Below are 14960 nucleotides of genomic sequence, written 5' to 3'. Positions count from 1 at the left end.
AACTTTGGTCACTTGCGAGGTTGATATGACCCACAATTCAATGCAAACTGTGGTCACGTGTAAAACTCTGCTGGCCGTGAAGTGTCAAATGTAATCAACAAGACTGCATTTTCGGCATGTCAGAAAAAAGTATGAAGCTAGCTTGCTAAAAAAAATTACATTGATTTTAGCTTTTGAAAATTGGCTTAGTCTCTTAGTGAGGAGCCTTTAAAATATTGCTAGATTCATAAACATCACTGATTGGCTGTAGATCCTCACCTGACCTGTCTCATCTGTGTTGGTCACCTGACCCCGGAGGCGCGCAGCCCACCCCAGCTACACAGCTACACAACACAACACAGTATGATAGAAAACAACATGACAAAACCCAGACAATACAAAACCGTAAAAAAGGCCTACCAAAAAGGCCTACCATCTCATGGCCAAAGGAAACACAGTGAAAAGCATAAAGTAACAATAAAAGAAAGATAGCCTTGTAATACAGTATAACATATCTCTTAAAACAACACAAGCAAGGTTACTGATGTTAGGAGCAGTGGGAACAGTCTCTCCAGGTGCTGTATAGTTCTTTGGAGAAACTCACTGTCTGGAGAGAGCAAAACAGTTATTATATACACACCCATGCAAACACACACACTCACAAACCACATGCACCTGAATTGGGGAGGACGGCTCATAGTAATGGCTGGATAGTAATGGCTGGAACAGAATGAATGGAATGCTATCAAACACATGGTTTCCATGTTTGATACCATTCCATTCCATTCACTCCATTCCAGCTTTTACTATGAGCCGTCCACCCCTCACCATCCTTCTGTGACACATATACACTGTTATTGTCACCCGCACAGTGCCTTGGTGGCTGTATCCCTCCCCATTCAGTCTGTCTTTACAGATGACCACCAGTCCAGCCAGAGGTCTGCCAGTGCACTGCATAGGCTAAGGTCCCTTAGTTTGCATTTTCCCCCTAGTTGTTAAAGTCCCGGTGCCAGACCTGGTGGGTCAACCTCAACCAGGAGTTACATGGACAGTGAACATACTGTATATGACCTGAGTTGAATTAAATGACTTGATTTACACTGAGTGGATCCGGAATATCCATCGACTCCACTGTGACCCCTCATCTCTGCTCTACACTTGTCAGTGCTCTCTCTGTGTGTGAAGGTAAAACAGGAAGTCTGTGTCAGGAAGTCCCGTCCCCTCAGGCCGTGTCATCGTCAGGTTTTTTAAATATTTTTTGTACCTTTATTTAACTAGGCAAGTCAGTTAAGAACAAATTCTTATTTTCAATGGGGGCAGAACGACAGATAGCCATTGCTATTTATTTATAACCTTGTACCTTGTCAGCTCGGGGATATGAACTTGCAACCTTTCGGTTACTAGTCCAATGCTCTAACCACTAGGCTACCCCGCCACCCCAAGGCGAGCAGGGTGCATCAGGCTCTGGGTACACTGCACAGCCACTCATGTGATCATCTGGGATCTGTCAATCAACGATGGGTAAAGTGATAAGATTGAGACTGGTACAGTTTTACTGGCAGCCTCTCTCCATGATCCACTGACTACTAGGACTACTCTCATTGTGCCAGACTGGGTTCAAATGTCTTCTGTTTACATTTTCTGTATTTATTTATAACCTTATTTACTATGGTAATGATTTATATTTGTATTATTTAATTTTTTCACTCTTTATGCAATGCGCACTGCAGATAACGCCGGAAGAATAAAAATTGTAATGTTTGTTTATGTGTCAATTAATCCCATAACACAACATAAAAAAAAAATATTAATTCATACTATACTAGTACTATAGCATATCTGGAAGGTGTGAGTAAGAGTAAAATGCTGCTGTACTCACAATAACATCCAGACTCAGTCCTGTAGTTCTCATTGGCTCGGCCACACCTGTGGAAATGGAAAGCTTTGATTGGTTGAGATCATTCAGGGGTCACTAGAGCTCCACAGTGGAGGTGTCATAATACCCATAAATCCTACCAGTCAAAACATCAATCAATCAAACAAATGTATTTATAAAGCCCTTTTTACGTCAGCAGATGTCACAAAGTGCTATTCACAAAAACAGGGAAATGGTTCCAATAGTTTTTCCACCATTTCTTTTTCCCATGGGGAATTTTAGAAACTCTTCAAACGAAGGCTTACCCTGGAGTTGTGATAACCATGTAAATCTCTCTCGGACAAGGTGACTTTTAGCAATATATTTACTGTCAGATTCAAAAGTGCTAATTAGCATCAAAGTAGACATCATGCAAGACTACAAATCTTTGCAAGCTCCTGCACATCATCTTTAGGTGACACCTTTGCTAAACAGGTATTTTGTCAATTGTCAGTTTAAAGAAATGTAGCCAACTTATCCATTACTAAATTTAGCTAACATTAGATAGTTAATCAAGAGATTCTTACCTTTGCCTCGATTCTGCAGTCTCGTCCAGATCATCATGGCCCTGGAGTGACGTGAATCTTGAGACGGGCATTATAGTTCTGTATGATAGCCACATTAGCAGCTAATTCGCATTTAATTTTTTTGGGGGGGTTTAAACGTCACCTTGTCCTAAAGAGATTTACACAGTTATCAAAACGTCACACCAGGGTAAGCCTACACGCAACACAGCCCTTATTTTAAGTGTTTCTAAAATGTATGGTGGAAAAACTATTGGAACCATTTCCTTGTTTGACCGCTAGGATTTATAGGCATTATGACTCATACTGTGGTACGCTATAGTAGTAGATAAGCAGATATACAGTACAGAATTCTTAGACAATACTTTTTATATATATATATATATATATATATATATATATATATATAAAAAGAGTCAGGCCTGTTGGCAGCGCTGGCGTTCCTCCAGATGAATTCACGGTACTTGTTGATGTCTCTGCTGAGCAACAGACGACCAGGGACTGATATTTTAGAAATTATCACCACCATTAACACGCTCACTAACATGCAATGACACAAAATAACACTAACATTCATTAACAAAACCGATCATACAGTCAATCAACAGTAACTAAACAACAACAAAAACACACAGCTAACAAAGACACTTGTGTCTTGTTAACCTGACAGTAAGCTGGACACGATGCCAACAGCCTCCCTGACTGCTAGCTCCAGTCTCTCTCTCTCACTCTCCACGTGAGACAGGGCAGGGCTCTCCCACTGAACCCAGGTGTGGATCCTGATTGGCTGTGCAGGGTGTGTGGGTGGAGCCAGCTCTCTGAGCTTTCTGTTGTGTCTCTGGGGTGGAGGTTGTTGAGGTGAAGGTGTGTCTGACTTCTAGATTAATCTGTATCCTCTGAACTTGTGAGTTTGTGGCCCAGTGATTTTAGGGTGATGTCCATGTTGATCAGTGGGTGTGGTGACCACTGTGACTGACTGCTGAACCTCATCAAAGATACATTTCTCTAGAGCACCAGGGAGCCATATGCCCACCACCACCACCATCATCCACACCCATGGCCTGCTGAGGGAGAGGGGTGAAGCCATTGTCATAGCCCCTCCACAGGAGTCACATCTGGGGGAGAGATGAAATAAATGGGATCTATAGGAGTGACGTCAGTATGACATCAGCCACAGGAGGTTGGTGGCACCTTAATTGGGGAGGTGGGCTTGTGGTAATGGTTGGAGTGGAATAGGTGGCATGGTATCAAATACATCAAACACATGGTTTCCCTGTGTTTGATGCCATTCCATTTGCTCCGTTCTGGCCATTATTGTGAGCCGTCCTCCCCTCTGCAGCCTCCCTTGACATCATCTGTAGATATATGACAGGCTCCAAGAGAAACCTAAATGAATTGGGGGGGAAAGATAAGGAGCATTGACAGGGTCTATGAGTGGTTCTCTCCTCTCCCGTTAAGAGTTGCCTGATGATAATGGAGTCATTCAGTGATTTTGGAGAGAAATCCATATCTCTGGCCAACTACTGCATTTTCACAGTCCACTTGGTCACTAATGCACATAGTTGCCTCAACCTCGCACCGATGCCGTCAAAAACCGAGAGCTGAATGTTCTACATTTCATCTCTATCAGTAAATTGCGAGACCCCCCCCCCCCGCCCCCCGACTCCCTTCACTCTTCTTCTAGTTCTTCAAAGGTCACAACCATTCCTTTGCACTGGTCTGTCTCTCTTCCTTTGACACCCAGGTATTTAATCCACTTGAATTGTCATAGCACCCCAGGGGCCTTCTGGAGAAATGGATGTCACATGTCTTTGATACATTCCCAGGAGACAGAACAATGGCGCTGACAACCTCATCGAAAAATGCCACCTCTTCTCTGCTTTTCCTAAGATTGCCTTTTTATTTCTTTCACACATCTCTCTCGCTCTCTTTCTTAAACACAATAAAAGCTAGAGTCCAAGTAAAAGTGCAAATTGTTTAATCTCTGTGGATTTGTCCACATCTTTGCTATGTACAGTGAAATAGACCCTAGTAAAATCTCTCTCTCCAACCTTATCACTACATTGCAAGTTTTAAACATATCATCATCCTCCAACCACTATGTTTAATTGAATACATTCAGTACAACCCAGGCAAACAGAACAATTTAAGATTTTTTTTTAAGTACATTTCTGAAGGATAAAAGCGGAAAAACTAATAAAAGATACGATGTTAAAAATGGCAGACTAAAAAGTCTCTTAATTTGCTATATGTTCACTGTGTGAAAGCGTGGTAGAGTGGATTCCATTCACAAAGGGCTGAGAATTTAAGTCGGGGTTGTTGTGACCGTGGGCCCTGGGGGGCCTCATCTTTCTGTGTGCGGTTGTGCACTTCACAGGTCTAACCCAACCTCAGGCACCAAGAGAGATTGTCTTGTGAGCCGAGACACAATTTGTCTACTAGAGAACTACATTATAAAACATTCATACATCACACTTGCAAGTGCATACGAAACTATACACGTCAGTTATGCCATACGTACACTAACCAGGAGGGTCCCCAAAAATTATTGCCAGCTTGCAGAATTGACATGCAATTTATCCATTATGAAAGCAATATAAAACACAGTCTGTGTGTGAGAAGGTGGGTGTTCCTTTTTGTCCACATATTTGGGACAGTGTGTACAGTATGTGTGTCATCATTCAAATTCATCAACTGTAGCAAGCTTCTGAAAAGGCACTTAGATGGGAGATGAGAACTATACATGGGATAGTGTCTACACAGGACATCTACATATCCTTACACTGGCCCCCATATGCTCACCCTTACATGACGCATTCACACATATGCTGTCACACAAAGACATGAACTCTTTCACGTGCTAAAACCAATCATTCACTTGACAGTAAATTATATATTATAAACCGGGTGGTTTTGAGCCCTGATTGCTGATTGGCTGAAAGCCATGGTATATCAGACTGTATACCACGTGTATGACAAAACATTTATTTCTACTGCTGTAATTACGTTGGTAACCAGTTTATAATAGCAATAATGAACCTCTGGGGTTTGTGGTATATGGCCAATATACCACGGCTAAGGGCTGGATCCAGGCACTTCGTGTTGCGTCCTGCATAAGAACAGCCCTTAACCGTGGTATATTAGCCATATACCACAAACTCCAGAGGTGCCTCATTGCTTAAATTAGATCATGAGGGAGAGATTTTCTGTGCAAATTTCACCTCTTTCAGACTATATCTGGATAAGTGCACATCCAACACACAAATACCCTACACACACACACACACAAATACACACACTTTCTCTAGGAGTTTCCACACTCAATAACATAAAAGCATTGAATATTAGATTCCTTTAGTTAGTTCAAATGCAATTCCAAGGCACCAGACCAACACAGAGAGAGAGAGAGAGAGAGAGAGAGAGAGAGAGAGAGAGAGAGAGGGAGCCTTGCAGTGCTCCTGTGCTTGAGTCATCATTTAGGGAAGGGGTGTTGGATCAAGTCAGGGGTCGAGTGTAAGCAGGGGCACGTCGTCCTCTGGGGTTGTGTCCTCGGAGAGGGGGATAAGTAGCACCTCGTCCTCCAAAGAGGAGGAAGAGAAAGAGGGGGATGTGGAGAGGGGCAGTGAGTTGGTGGGGGAGGAGGAGGAAGGGGAGGAGGAGGAAGGGGAGGAGCGGAAGCGAGAGATAGTGCGCCCCAAAGAGTGGAAGAGAGAGGCTAGGGAGGGGCTGCTGGGGGTGGGGGGGACAGCCACTGGAGGGCTCTGGGGGGTAGCTGGAGTAGAGACAATGGGTGGAGGGAGTAGAGTGGGTGGAGGAAGGAAGTGGGGGGGTGGTGGTGGCTGGTACTGCACTGTTTGTGGGAGCAAGCCTAGTTTCTGTGGCAATGGCAGATTGACGGCTTCCACAGCCAATGAGGTGGTGGCGGGAGTTGATTGACTGGGATCCACACCAGTGGAGGGGGCCTCTGTCAGCTGGGGGGCAGAGCTGGATGGCTGGGAGGGCCTGGAGGCGGATCTGGGGATTAGGCCCCATCTCCGCATGCGACGGACAGCCCGGCGGATGAATCGGGGACGGCGTCGGCGTCGTGGAGAGTTAGAAGTATCCTGTCTGAGAAGCTGGAGAAAACCTCTCAGAGAAAGAGAGGAAGACTGATAGAGCAAGAGAGGAGAGAGAGAGAAAAAGATAAGTAGAGAAGAGAGAGCACAAGAAAAAAAGATAACCACCTTGAGATTTCAGTTGTATTTAAAGAGTGCTATACTAATAAAATGACTTACCATCATGAAATGATAATTGACTTTATTATTTGAATTAGATCACTCTTTGAGGGGACCATTAAACAAAGCTACAACACTGAACATAGAGAGCATATTGTTTTAGCTAACCCTCTTTCCCTCCTTCAGCTGTCTGCAGCAGTTAATCAGACTATGGTGTAGTGAGGGGGCTCCATTGTGTTGTCTGGTGTAACACAATCTATCAGATCACGCTCCTGCTATTGCTGTCACACAGCTCTAGGATCAGGTCCCCCCTGGACGTATAATACTATTAATTTTGATCTAGAAGGCTAGACTGATCCTAGATCAGTACTCCTACAGGCCCCAGTGTAACTCAAATCTATGAGATTACACCCTCCTGCTGCTGCCATACTACAGCCTGATTCAACCTGAGTATAATGGAGTCATTCAGGAGGGTCTGACTGAACTTTCTGAGTGCTTCTGGTAAGTAGGAGATACAAGGCGAGTCTATTGAAGAGCCAGATGAGTTCCAATCTACTGTAGGTTAACGGGATGCACTAGTATAGTAAAGCAACCAATGGAGTGAAGTAATTTCATTTCTAAATCCAATACAAATCCAATTTGAATATGTGAATAGGCTATTCATATTATGAAGGAGCATTGATAGGATCTGAGTGGGTCTCTCCTCTCCCGTTAAGAGTAGGATGAGGTTGCCCCTGATCTAAGAACAGTATTTATGTAGTAGTGCATGCTGCCGCCATACTACAGCCTGATAATAATGGAGTGATTCAGTGAAGCTGGTAGGTAGTAGGATAAACAAGGCTAGTGGTGAACAGAGGACATAGGGATGTACTGAGGACCTTTCAAATCGACTGTAAGTTAGTGGAGGATTCCCTTGTAAAGGAAGGACACCCAAGAATGGAAATATCTCAAGTTGTCAGTTGTTTGAGGACTTTCATTCATTGTGCTCTAATCACAGAGGGACACAGTTGCCTTTAGTTTCTGATCCAATGTCAGTTTAGCATTTTCCACATTATTGGTTAGGATGAGGATTGGGAGAGGGTTAGCTGATTCTAGACCTGTGCGCTCACCTCATTGGGGTTCTCCGTGGGGAAGTCCTCCACTGGAGGGATGATGCCCTGGGCGATCAATTGACCATAGGAGGGAGGGGCCTGCTGCTGGATTAGCTCCGCCTCCTGGCGGCTGATTGGGGCAAACATACTGCAGGAGAGAAACAAGGTAAAAACATCTCAACACATACATGGGGGTCAGGTCAAACACAATAAACGTTGGTTTGGACAGAGATATTTCTTTGTATTCTGGACACAGATCAAGATCATTTGTGGCGATGTTTGTGTGTATTTTGGTGAAGCATCAACAGGCGTAAAGCTGAGGTGTGAGGTGAATAAGGGGTACCTGTATTCTCGGGTCCGCAGTGAGTAGAGCTTGCAGGTGCAGCCCATAGCGATGACCAGCAGCAGCCCACAGACCAGGCTGCCCACGGTTGCCGCGGTGATGACCTTTCGAGGCAGGGTCATGGTGCAGTTCATCTCGTCTGTCCCGTCCTTACAGTCCACCTGGCCGTCACAACTCCAGCTCTCAAACACACACCTGGGGAAGAGACACACACCGTCAGAGTGGTGATTTCTCACAAACACCCAAAAACACACATCAAACGAAATATCATACAGTAATGGGTGCACACACACATATCAAACTAAATATCATACAGTAATGGGTGCACACACACATATCAAACTAAATATCATACAGTAATGGGTGCACACACACATATCAAACTAAATATCATACAGTAATGGGGGCACACACACATATCAAAATAAATATCATACAGTAATGGGTGCACACACACACGTCAAAACACACACACATACACACACACACAGCCCTATTCCCTACCTGTTGCTGTCGCAGTGGAAGGTCCCAGGTTGACATATGGTACAGTCTTTTTCGTCGCTCCCGTCAGCACAGTACAGCTGGTAGTTACACCTCTCCTTGGCAGGGAAGCACACCGGACGCCCGATGAAGTTATGACCCGCCAGCACCGCCCGCTGCCCCACCCCTCCGCAAGCAAACTGGTCCCTGGGACACCCCCTGCATCCCGCCTCATCATGCCCCGTCTCAGGACAGTCCCAGCGCCCGTCACACTTCTGTTCCTGGGTGTAGCAGCCCCCCGCGGCACCCCCACATTTACCCTCCCAGGGGGGGCAGTAGCCCCCGACACGGTAGGTGGCGTTGAAGCCCAGCCCCTCCGAGCCGGGAAGCGTGTGATAGGTCAGGGAGAGAAGGCCGGTCCGGGACTCAACCTGGATGGCCTTGTAGCTGGACTCGCTGGTGATCTGTCAGAGAGGAAAAAGGACAGGGTGATTAGATTGAGTAAATTAACTTGGGTAACAGAACTGGACAGTATCGTGACAGATGACAAATTCCAGAGGTAGAAGTTGGTTTTAACCACAGATCTAGGATCAGACAACCCTACTCCCAATCCTAGGGGAATACAAAAAGATATGACCCTGTATAAGTCTGTTAGGGGAAACTTCTATTAAACACATACCCAGATCCACTAACACTTACAGTTTTGATGAGTTCCCCGGTGCCCTGCTGTCTGTTGGTGATAGTGACCGTGTCTCCAGGCCCCAGTTCCAGCAGCTGCAGGTCCAGCTTTAGAGGCCTGGAGTCCTGGGGGTCCAGGGTCCACACACAGAACAGAGGGGGGCCCTTGATGGAAGGAGGGGCGAACGTCCCATAGAAGGTTTGGAGGAGGCCGCCACACGGCCACTCGATGGGGGCCTGGGTCACACCGGGACCGGGGTGGGCTCTGTGAGGCTGGGGGCTGGGGAGTTGACGAGGCAGGAACTCCCAGTAGTCCTCCATAGGATTATCTGGCTCCTTTACCTTGGTGTAGTCCCCATCCTCCTCTACTTCCTTCTCCACCTCAACCGGTGCCGTTTCCCAATCCCTCCCCCCGCTCTTCTCTCTTCCTGTCTCCCCCTCCCTCTCCCTCTCTCTCTCTATGTAGGACTCTGGTGTGGTGGTGGTTACCACTACTTTGTCTTGCTCAGGATCCAGGATCTCGATCTCTCCGTCACATTCCTGCTCGTCTGTTCCCAGCCCCATCCCTTCACCCAGACACTCTGTCTGGCCGTTACAGCGCCAGGACAGGGGCAGGCAGCGCCCGCCCAAACACTCAAAGTCCACCACCGGACATTCACCAGAGTCTAGAGAGAGAGAGAGAGAGACAGAGAGAGAGAGAGAGAGACAGAGAGAGAGAGACAGAGAGAGAGAGACAGAGAGAGACAGAGAGAGACAGAGAGAGAGAGACAGAGAGAGACAGAGAGAGAGACAGAGAGAGAGAGAGAGAGTGAAAGAGCGGAGTGGGAGAGAGACCAAGAGAGATGAACAGGGGGAAATGGTGGGAGAGGGAGGAGAGTTTATATTCCTTTTAGCTATATTGTAATTCCTGGTCCTCAAATATGGTTAAAACTAGTTTACTATGTCCTTCCTCATGATTAACAAGTGACATCAAATCCTGCCACCATACCTCTGACGTAGCCCAGGCAGAACGCAGAGACGGGGAATAAGTGTGGCAGGAAGTGGTGCGTCACTGTAATGTTCCCCCCCATCAACTCCATGGGCTTTGGCAGGTCGGAACCACAAAAGGTAATGGGCTTGCCAGTTGATGATGTCACCGAGACCCATTCCTTCTTACAGCGTGTAGAAAACTGGGAGAAACTAAAAGAACGACGGGTGAAAAGAGATACAAACAAGAAGTGAGCAAACGATCAAAAACCAAATGACTTGGCTATGAAGCCATGTTCTTCTCATGATGTGACCTTTCTGAGGCCCAGTCACAGCCTCTACTCCCTGCCCCAGAGTAACTGTCAATCTGAAAGCATTGGATAAGTATCATTAAACAACATATTAGTCGTGTCATCTTGTCCACTGAGAGTCTTGATGGAATTTCCATCCTATTTCTAACACCTACCCAATCCCTTCAGATCTAACCAAGTGCCAAGAGGGTTAAAGACTGGAGGTAGTTTAGGGACAAACGTTGCACCCTGCCCCACCGAATAAGCCACTTGGGGGATAAGACAGTGAGTGGGCAGACATTACCTGAGGATAACGGGCTCTCCTACGTGTGCCTTGATAATCCAACTACAGTTGAACGGCCGTGGGCGGTAGGACCAGCTGTGGTGGACGGAGCTTCTGATCTCTCCCCTCGGGGCTTCCAGGACTTGGGGAGATTGTCCACAATGAGCTGGAAGAGAGAAGGACAGTGCAATACTTTAGACTCCTGGGTTGTGTTCATTAGGGAGAAAACAGGAGTGAAATAGGCAGGTGTTACCTAAACTTGTCCAATCAAAATTCTGATTTTAGCTTTTCTGTTTCAAAACTTCTTTGTGTGCCCTACTAAATATGACCCTGATAAATGCAATGGCTTGGTGCTGAAACTGTTGAGACACCATGCACTATACCACAGCATGCACACCAAACCAAAACCACATCAGGCACAGCTAAAAAATAATGGAGCTGTAGTGCACTTCCAACAGTGTTTGCACTTATTCGAAGGGAATATTAGCAGGACCTTCTCTTCATAACCTTGAGTTAGCCAACTCATAATATTGGTATATGCCCTGTCTAGAGGAATCCCAGTAGTGCTTCTACACCTGCATTGCTTGCTGTTTGGGGTTTTAGGCTGGGTTTCTGTACAGCACTTTGAGATATCAGCTGATGTATGAAGGGCTATATAAATACATTTGATTTGATTAGTATCAACAAGACAAAAAGCATTTCAATATTATTTGAGCGTCACAAAAATGTGACAGAACGGGTGGTGCCACAACTGATTCTTACAATTACTGTTTAGACTGCCACACCTACTTTGTTGATCAGACATACCTGTGAAGTAGTATGAGACGGGTGAGAGACAGACAGGTCCCTTTGATAAAATGAATAGAGGCATTTGTAAGAGTTGGGGGGGTAGTTATCTTACCAGTACTGGAGGCCAGCTCCAGGCTGCTGTAGGCTGTGAATCAACAGGAAAAACTGAGTTATGCAGGTCTGAACAGGGCCTTACTAAAGATCTGACTGGTATGTGTATGTGGTGCAGTTGACAGTTGAAACTAGCTACACACTTTAATAGTTGTATGCCCTAAAGTACCATGATGTCTTGACATCTTCAGACAGACACACACACACATTCATAATAAAACTCACCAGTTACAAACAAAACGTTAAGGACACAAAGGTTGAAAGAGGCAGTCATTCTGATGATAGTGCTCCTCTGAAATACAGGTGCTCATGAAAGAGAAAGAAAAGTTGAAAAGAAAGAAAAGTAGAATAGAAAAACATCTAGGTCAGATCCCTCAGTCCTCCTTGCAGAATGACCCCATCGTCGCTGACTTGTCTTTCAGGAAGACAATCTAAGAAAATAAAAAGATAAAACCTATTCAACATAAACGGTTATTTTAACTAGCGTGGTCCCAGATCTGTTTGTGATGTCAACTCCTATGGCCTATTGTCACCCCCCCTCACACACAAAAAAAAGACCATAAGAGTGATCTGGGACCAGGCTACATTGTCACAGGAGCTGGAGGGAATTACTTTCAAACAACATACAGAATGTACTCGCCTTAGCCTTTAGATATGACAGCAAGGCATTTAAGGTAGTTCGGTTTAGCTAGCTAAGCACTGTTGAGGTTATGCCGATCTATTTGTATCGAGAACACATACACAGCAATTTCCTGCCTCGCTAGCTAATGACGTTATGTTGTAGCGATGACTTACCAGCAAGCCAATCCTTATCCTAACCACAAAAAGCATTATCCTAACCACAAAAAGCATTATCCTAACCACAAAAAGCATTCTCCTAACCACAAAAATGCTTTTCTATGCCATTTTAACTCCAGGTGAGCTGAAACAATTCACACTAGACTTATCTAGGCCTCCTGGATCCTCGCCCCGCAAACTTCCTTGAAGAGGAAGGAAGGGTAAAGAAGCAGCTGCTTCGCTCTCTCGTCCTGTCTGTGTTATGCGGCTAGCATGCTAATGCTAACTTAACTAACTAACTTCTTCCTTGTAACGTTTCCTGAACGTGCCACGCGATAAAAAGCATTCAAATATACCTACAAACACCCTGGTGAACATATACATTACAAACAGCGATACATGATGTATATAAATGCCTGTAACAACTAAATTAGCAACCTTACCCTTTCTGTCGTCTTTCTTGTTGACAGGCAGAGTTCTGTGCAACTTCCGTATTGTTTTAGTTGAGTGACATGAGAGGATGTAGCGCTACTGCCAGCAGATGGCGCTATTATTTCTTACGGCGTTTATCACTAGCGGCTGTCCAGGCGAGAGCGGGGGCGGTGCGAGGGGCTTGGGCTGTCACAGCAGCGCCTCAAACTCCAAACAAACAAATCATTGTCACGGGTATTTTTCTCTGATTTATATTTAACCATCATTGTTTGTTAGTTGGTCCCTCTATTCACAATGTCTTTGCTATGGAGTTTAATGGTGTGAATTAATGTGATAATGTTTCACCACCAGGTGTCAGAATAGAGTAGGCTAATGATGTGATCCCTCAAATCTTAGGGGTCTTTTATTATAGCTGTCGGCATTGCATCTGATACAATGTAACATTCTTTGCATTTTGGCAAGGGGCTGAGACAACGGGGATGGAAATTAAATGAACAGTGAATTGTCTGCCTAACTTCTTGTCGTTCTTTTTGACAGTTTACATTATCCTGGGCTATTGTTTTCATTTATTATGATTAATGAATGTTCATATTTATACAGCCGCAGAGTCTACAGCTGTTTCTTTACCTCACTGAAATAGGCATCACATCTGGAAGAGGGAGGAACTTCCTCTCTCTCTCTTTATCTCAATTCTCTCTCTCAATTTTTTTTTATTTTTATGATGTTGAACTCTTTAACATCAACCGCAGCTCTGGCATCTTCCCCAATATTTGGAACCAAGGACTGATCACCCCAATCCACAAAAGTGGAGACAAATTTGACCCCAATAACTACCGTGAGATATGCGTCAACAGCAACCTTGTGAAAATCCTCTGCATTATCATTATCAGCAGACTCGTATATTCCTCAGTGAAAACAATGTACTGAGCAAATGTCAAATTGGCTTTTTACCAAATTACCGTACAACAGACCATGTATTCACCCTGCACACCCTAATTGACAAACAAACAAACCAAATCAAAGGCAAAGTCTTCTCATACCTTGTTGATTTCAAAAAAGCTTTCGACTCAATTTGGCATGAGGGCCTGCTATACAAATTGATGGAAAGTGGTGTTGGGGGATATACATATGACATCATAAAATCCATGTACACAAACAAGTGTGTGGTTAAAATGGTAAAAAAATTAAAAAAAACACTTCTTTCCACAGACCGGGGGGTGAGACAGGGATGCAGCTTAAGCCCCACCCTCTTCAACATATACATCAACGAATTGGCGAGGGCACTAGAACAGTCTGCAGCACCCGGCCTCACCCTAATAGAATCTGAAGTCAAATGTCTACAGTTTGCTGATGATCTGGTGCTTCTGTCCCCAACCAAGGAGGACCTGCAGCAGCACCTGGAACTTCTGCACAGATTATTTCAGACCTGGGCCCTGACAGTACATCTCAGTAAGACAAAACCAAAAAAGGTCCAGTTGCCAGGACCACAAATACAAATTCCATCTGGACACTGTTGCCCTAGAGCACACAAAATATTATGCATACCTCGGCCTAAACATCAGCGCCACAGGTAACTTCCACAAAGCTGTGAATGATCTGAGAGAGAAGGGCCTTCTAGGCCATCAAAAGGAACATAAAATTTGACATAACAATTAGGATCTGGCAAAAAATACTTGAATCAGTTATTTAAGGAACTCATTGCCCTTTACGGTTGTGAGGTCTGGGGTCCGCTCACCAACCAAGAATTCACAAAATGGGACAAACACCAAATTGAGACTGCATGCAGAATTCTGCAAAAACATCCTCTGTGTACAACGTAAAACAGCAAATAATGCATGCAGAGCAGAATTAGGCCGAAACCCGCTAATTATTATTAAATTCTTCAACCACCTAAAAGGAAGCAATTCCCAAACCTTCCATAACAAAGCCACCTCCTACAGAGAAATACACCTGGAGAAGAGCCCCCTAAGATAGCTGGTCATGGGGCTCTGTTCATTAACACAAACAGACCCCACAGAGCCCCAGGACAGCAACACAATTAGACCCAACCAAATCGTGAAAAAACAAAAAGATAATTACACATTGGAA

General features: G+C 44.9%; 2 protein-coding genes across 3 annotated transcripts in view; both read right to left on the bottom strand.

The window, feature by feature from the left end:
* The window catches only part of LOC149980822 (ciliated left-right organizer metallopeptidase-like), an 81663-nt gene extending 78158 nt beyond the window's left edge, over positions 1-3505 (bottom strand). The window contains 2 exon segments of the mRNA XM_090185690.1: positions 3148-3256; positions 3404-3505. Of these exon segments, the coding sequence (XP_090041816.1) occupies positions 3148-3256; positions 3404-3505 (211 nt within the window).
* An 874-nt stretch (positions 3506-4379) lies between these two features.
* Positions 4380-12989, bottom strand: lrp10 (low density lipoprotein receptor-related protein 10). 2 transcript variants are annotated; one of them, XM_021614948.3, is made up of 10 exons: positions 12884-12989; positions 11889-12094; positions 11665-11697; positions 10785-10929; positions 10213-10403; positions 9246-9889; positions 8571-9010; positions 8067-8261; positions 7742-7871; positions 4380-6566 (listed from the first exon to the last, which is right to left on the bottom strand). In XM_021614948.3, the coding sequence occupies exons 2-10, from the start codon at positions 11935-11937 to the stop codon at positions 5919-5921; spliced, it is 2475 nt and encodes an 824-aa protein (XP_021470623.3). In that variant the 5' UTR covers positions 11938-12094; positions 12884-12989; the 3' UTR covers positions 4380-5918. The 2 variants fall into 2 exon arrangements, with proteins under 2 accessions (XP_021470623.3, XP_021470624.3); XM_021614949.3 differs by lacking the exon at positions 12884-12989 and adding an exon at positions 12459-12862.
* Positions 12990-14960: the final 1971 nt, after the last annotated feature.

Source organism: Oncorhynchus mykiss, chromosome 9 (genome assembly GCF_057628025.1).
Source record: "Oncorhynchus mykiss isolate SJ-2025 chromosome 9, ASM5762802v1, whole genome shotgun sequence".
Classification (NCBI taxonomy): Eukaryota; Metazoa; Chordata; class Actinopteri; order Salmoniformes; family Salmonidae; genus Oncorhynchus; species Oncorhynchus mykiss.
This window is presented reverse-complemented; position numbering and strand designations above follow the sequence as displayed.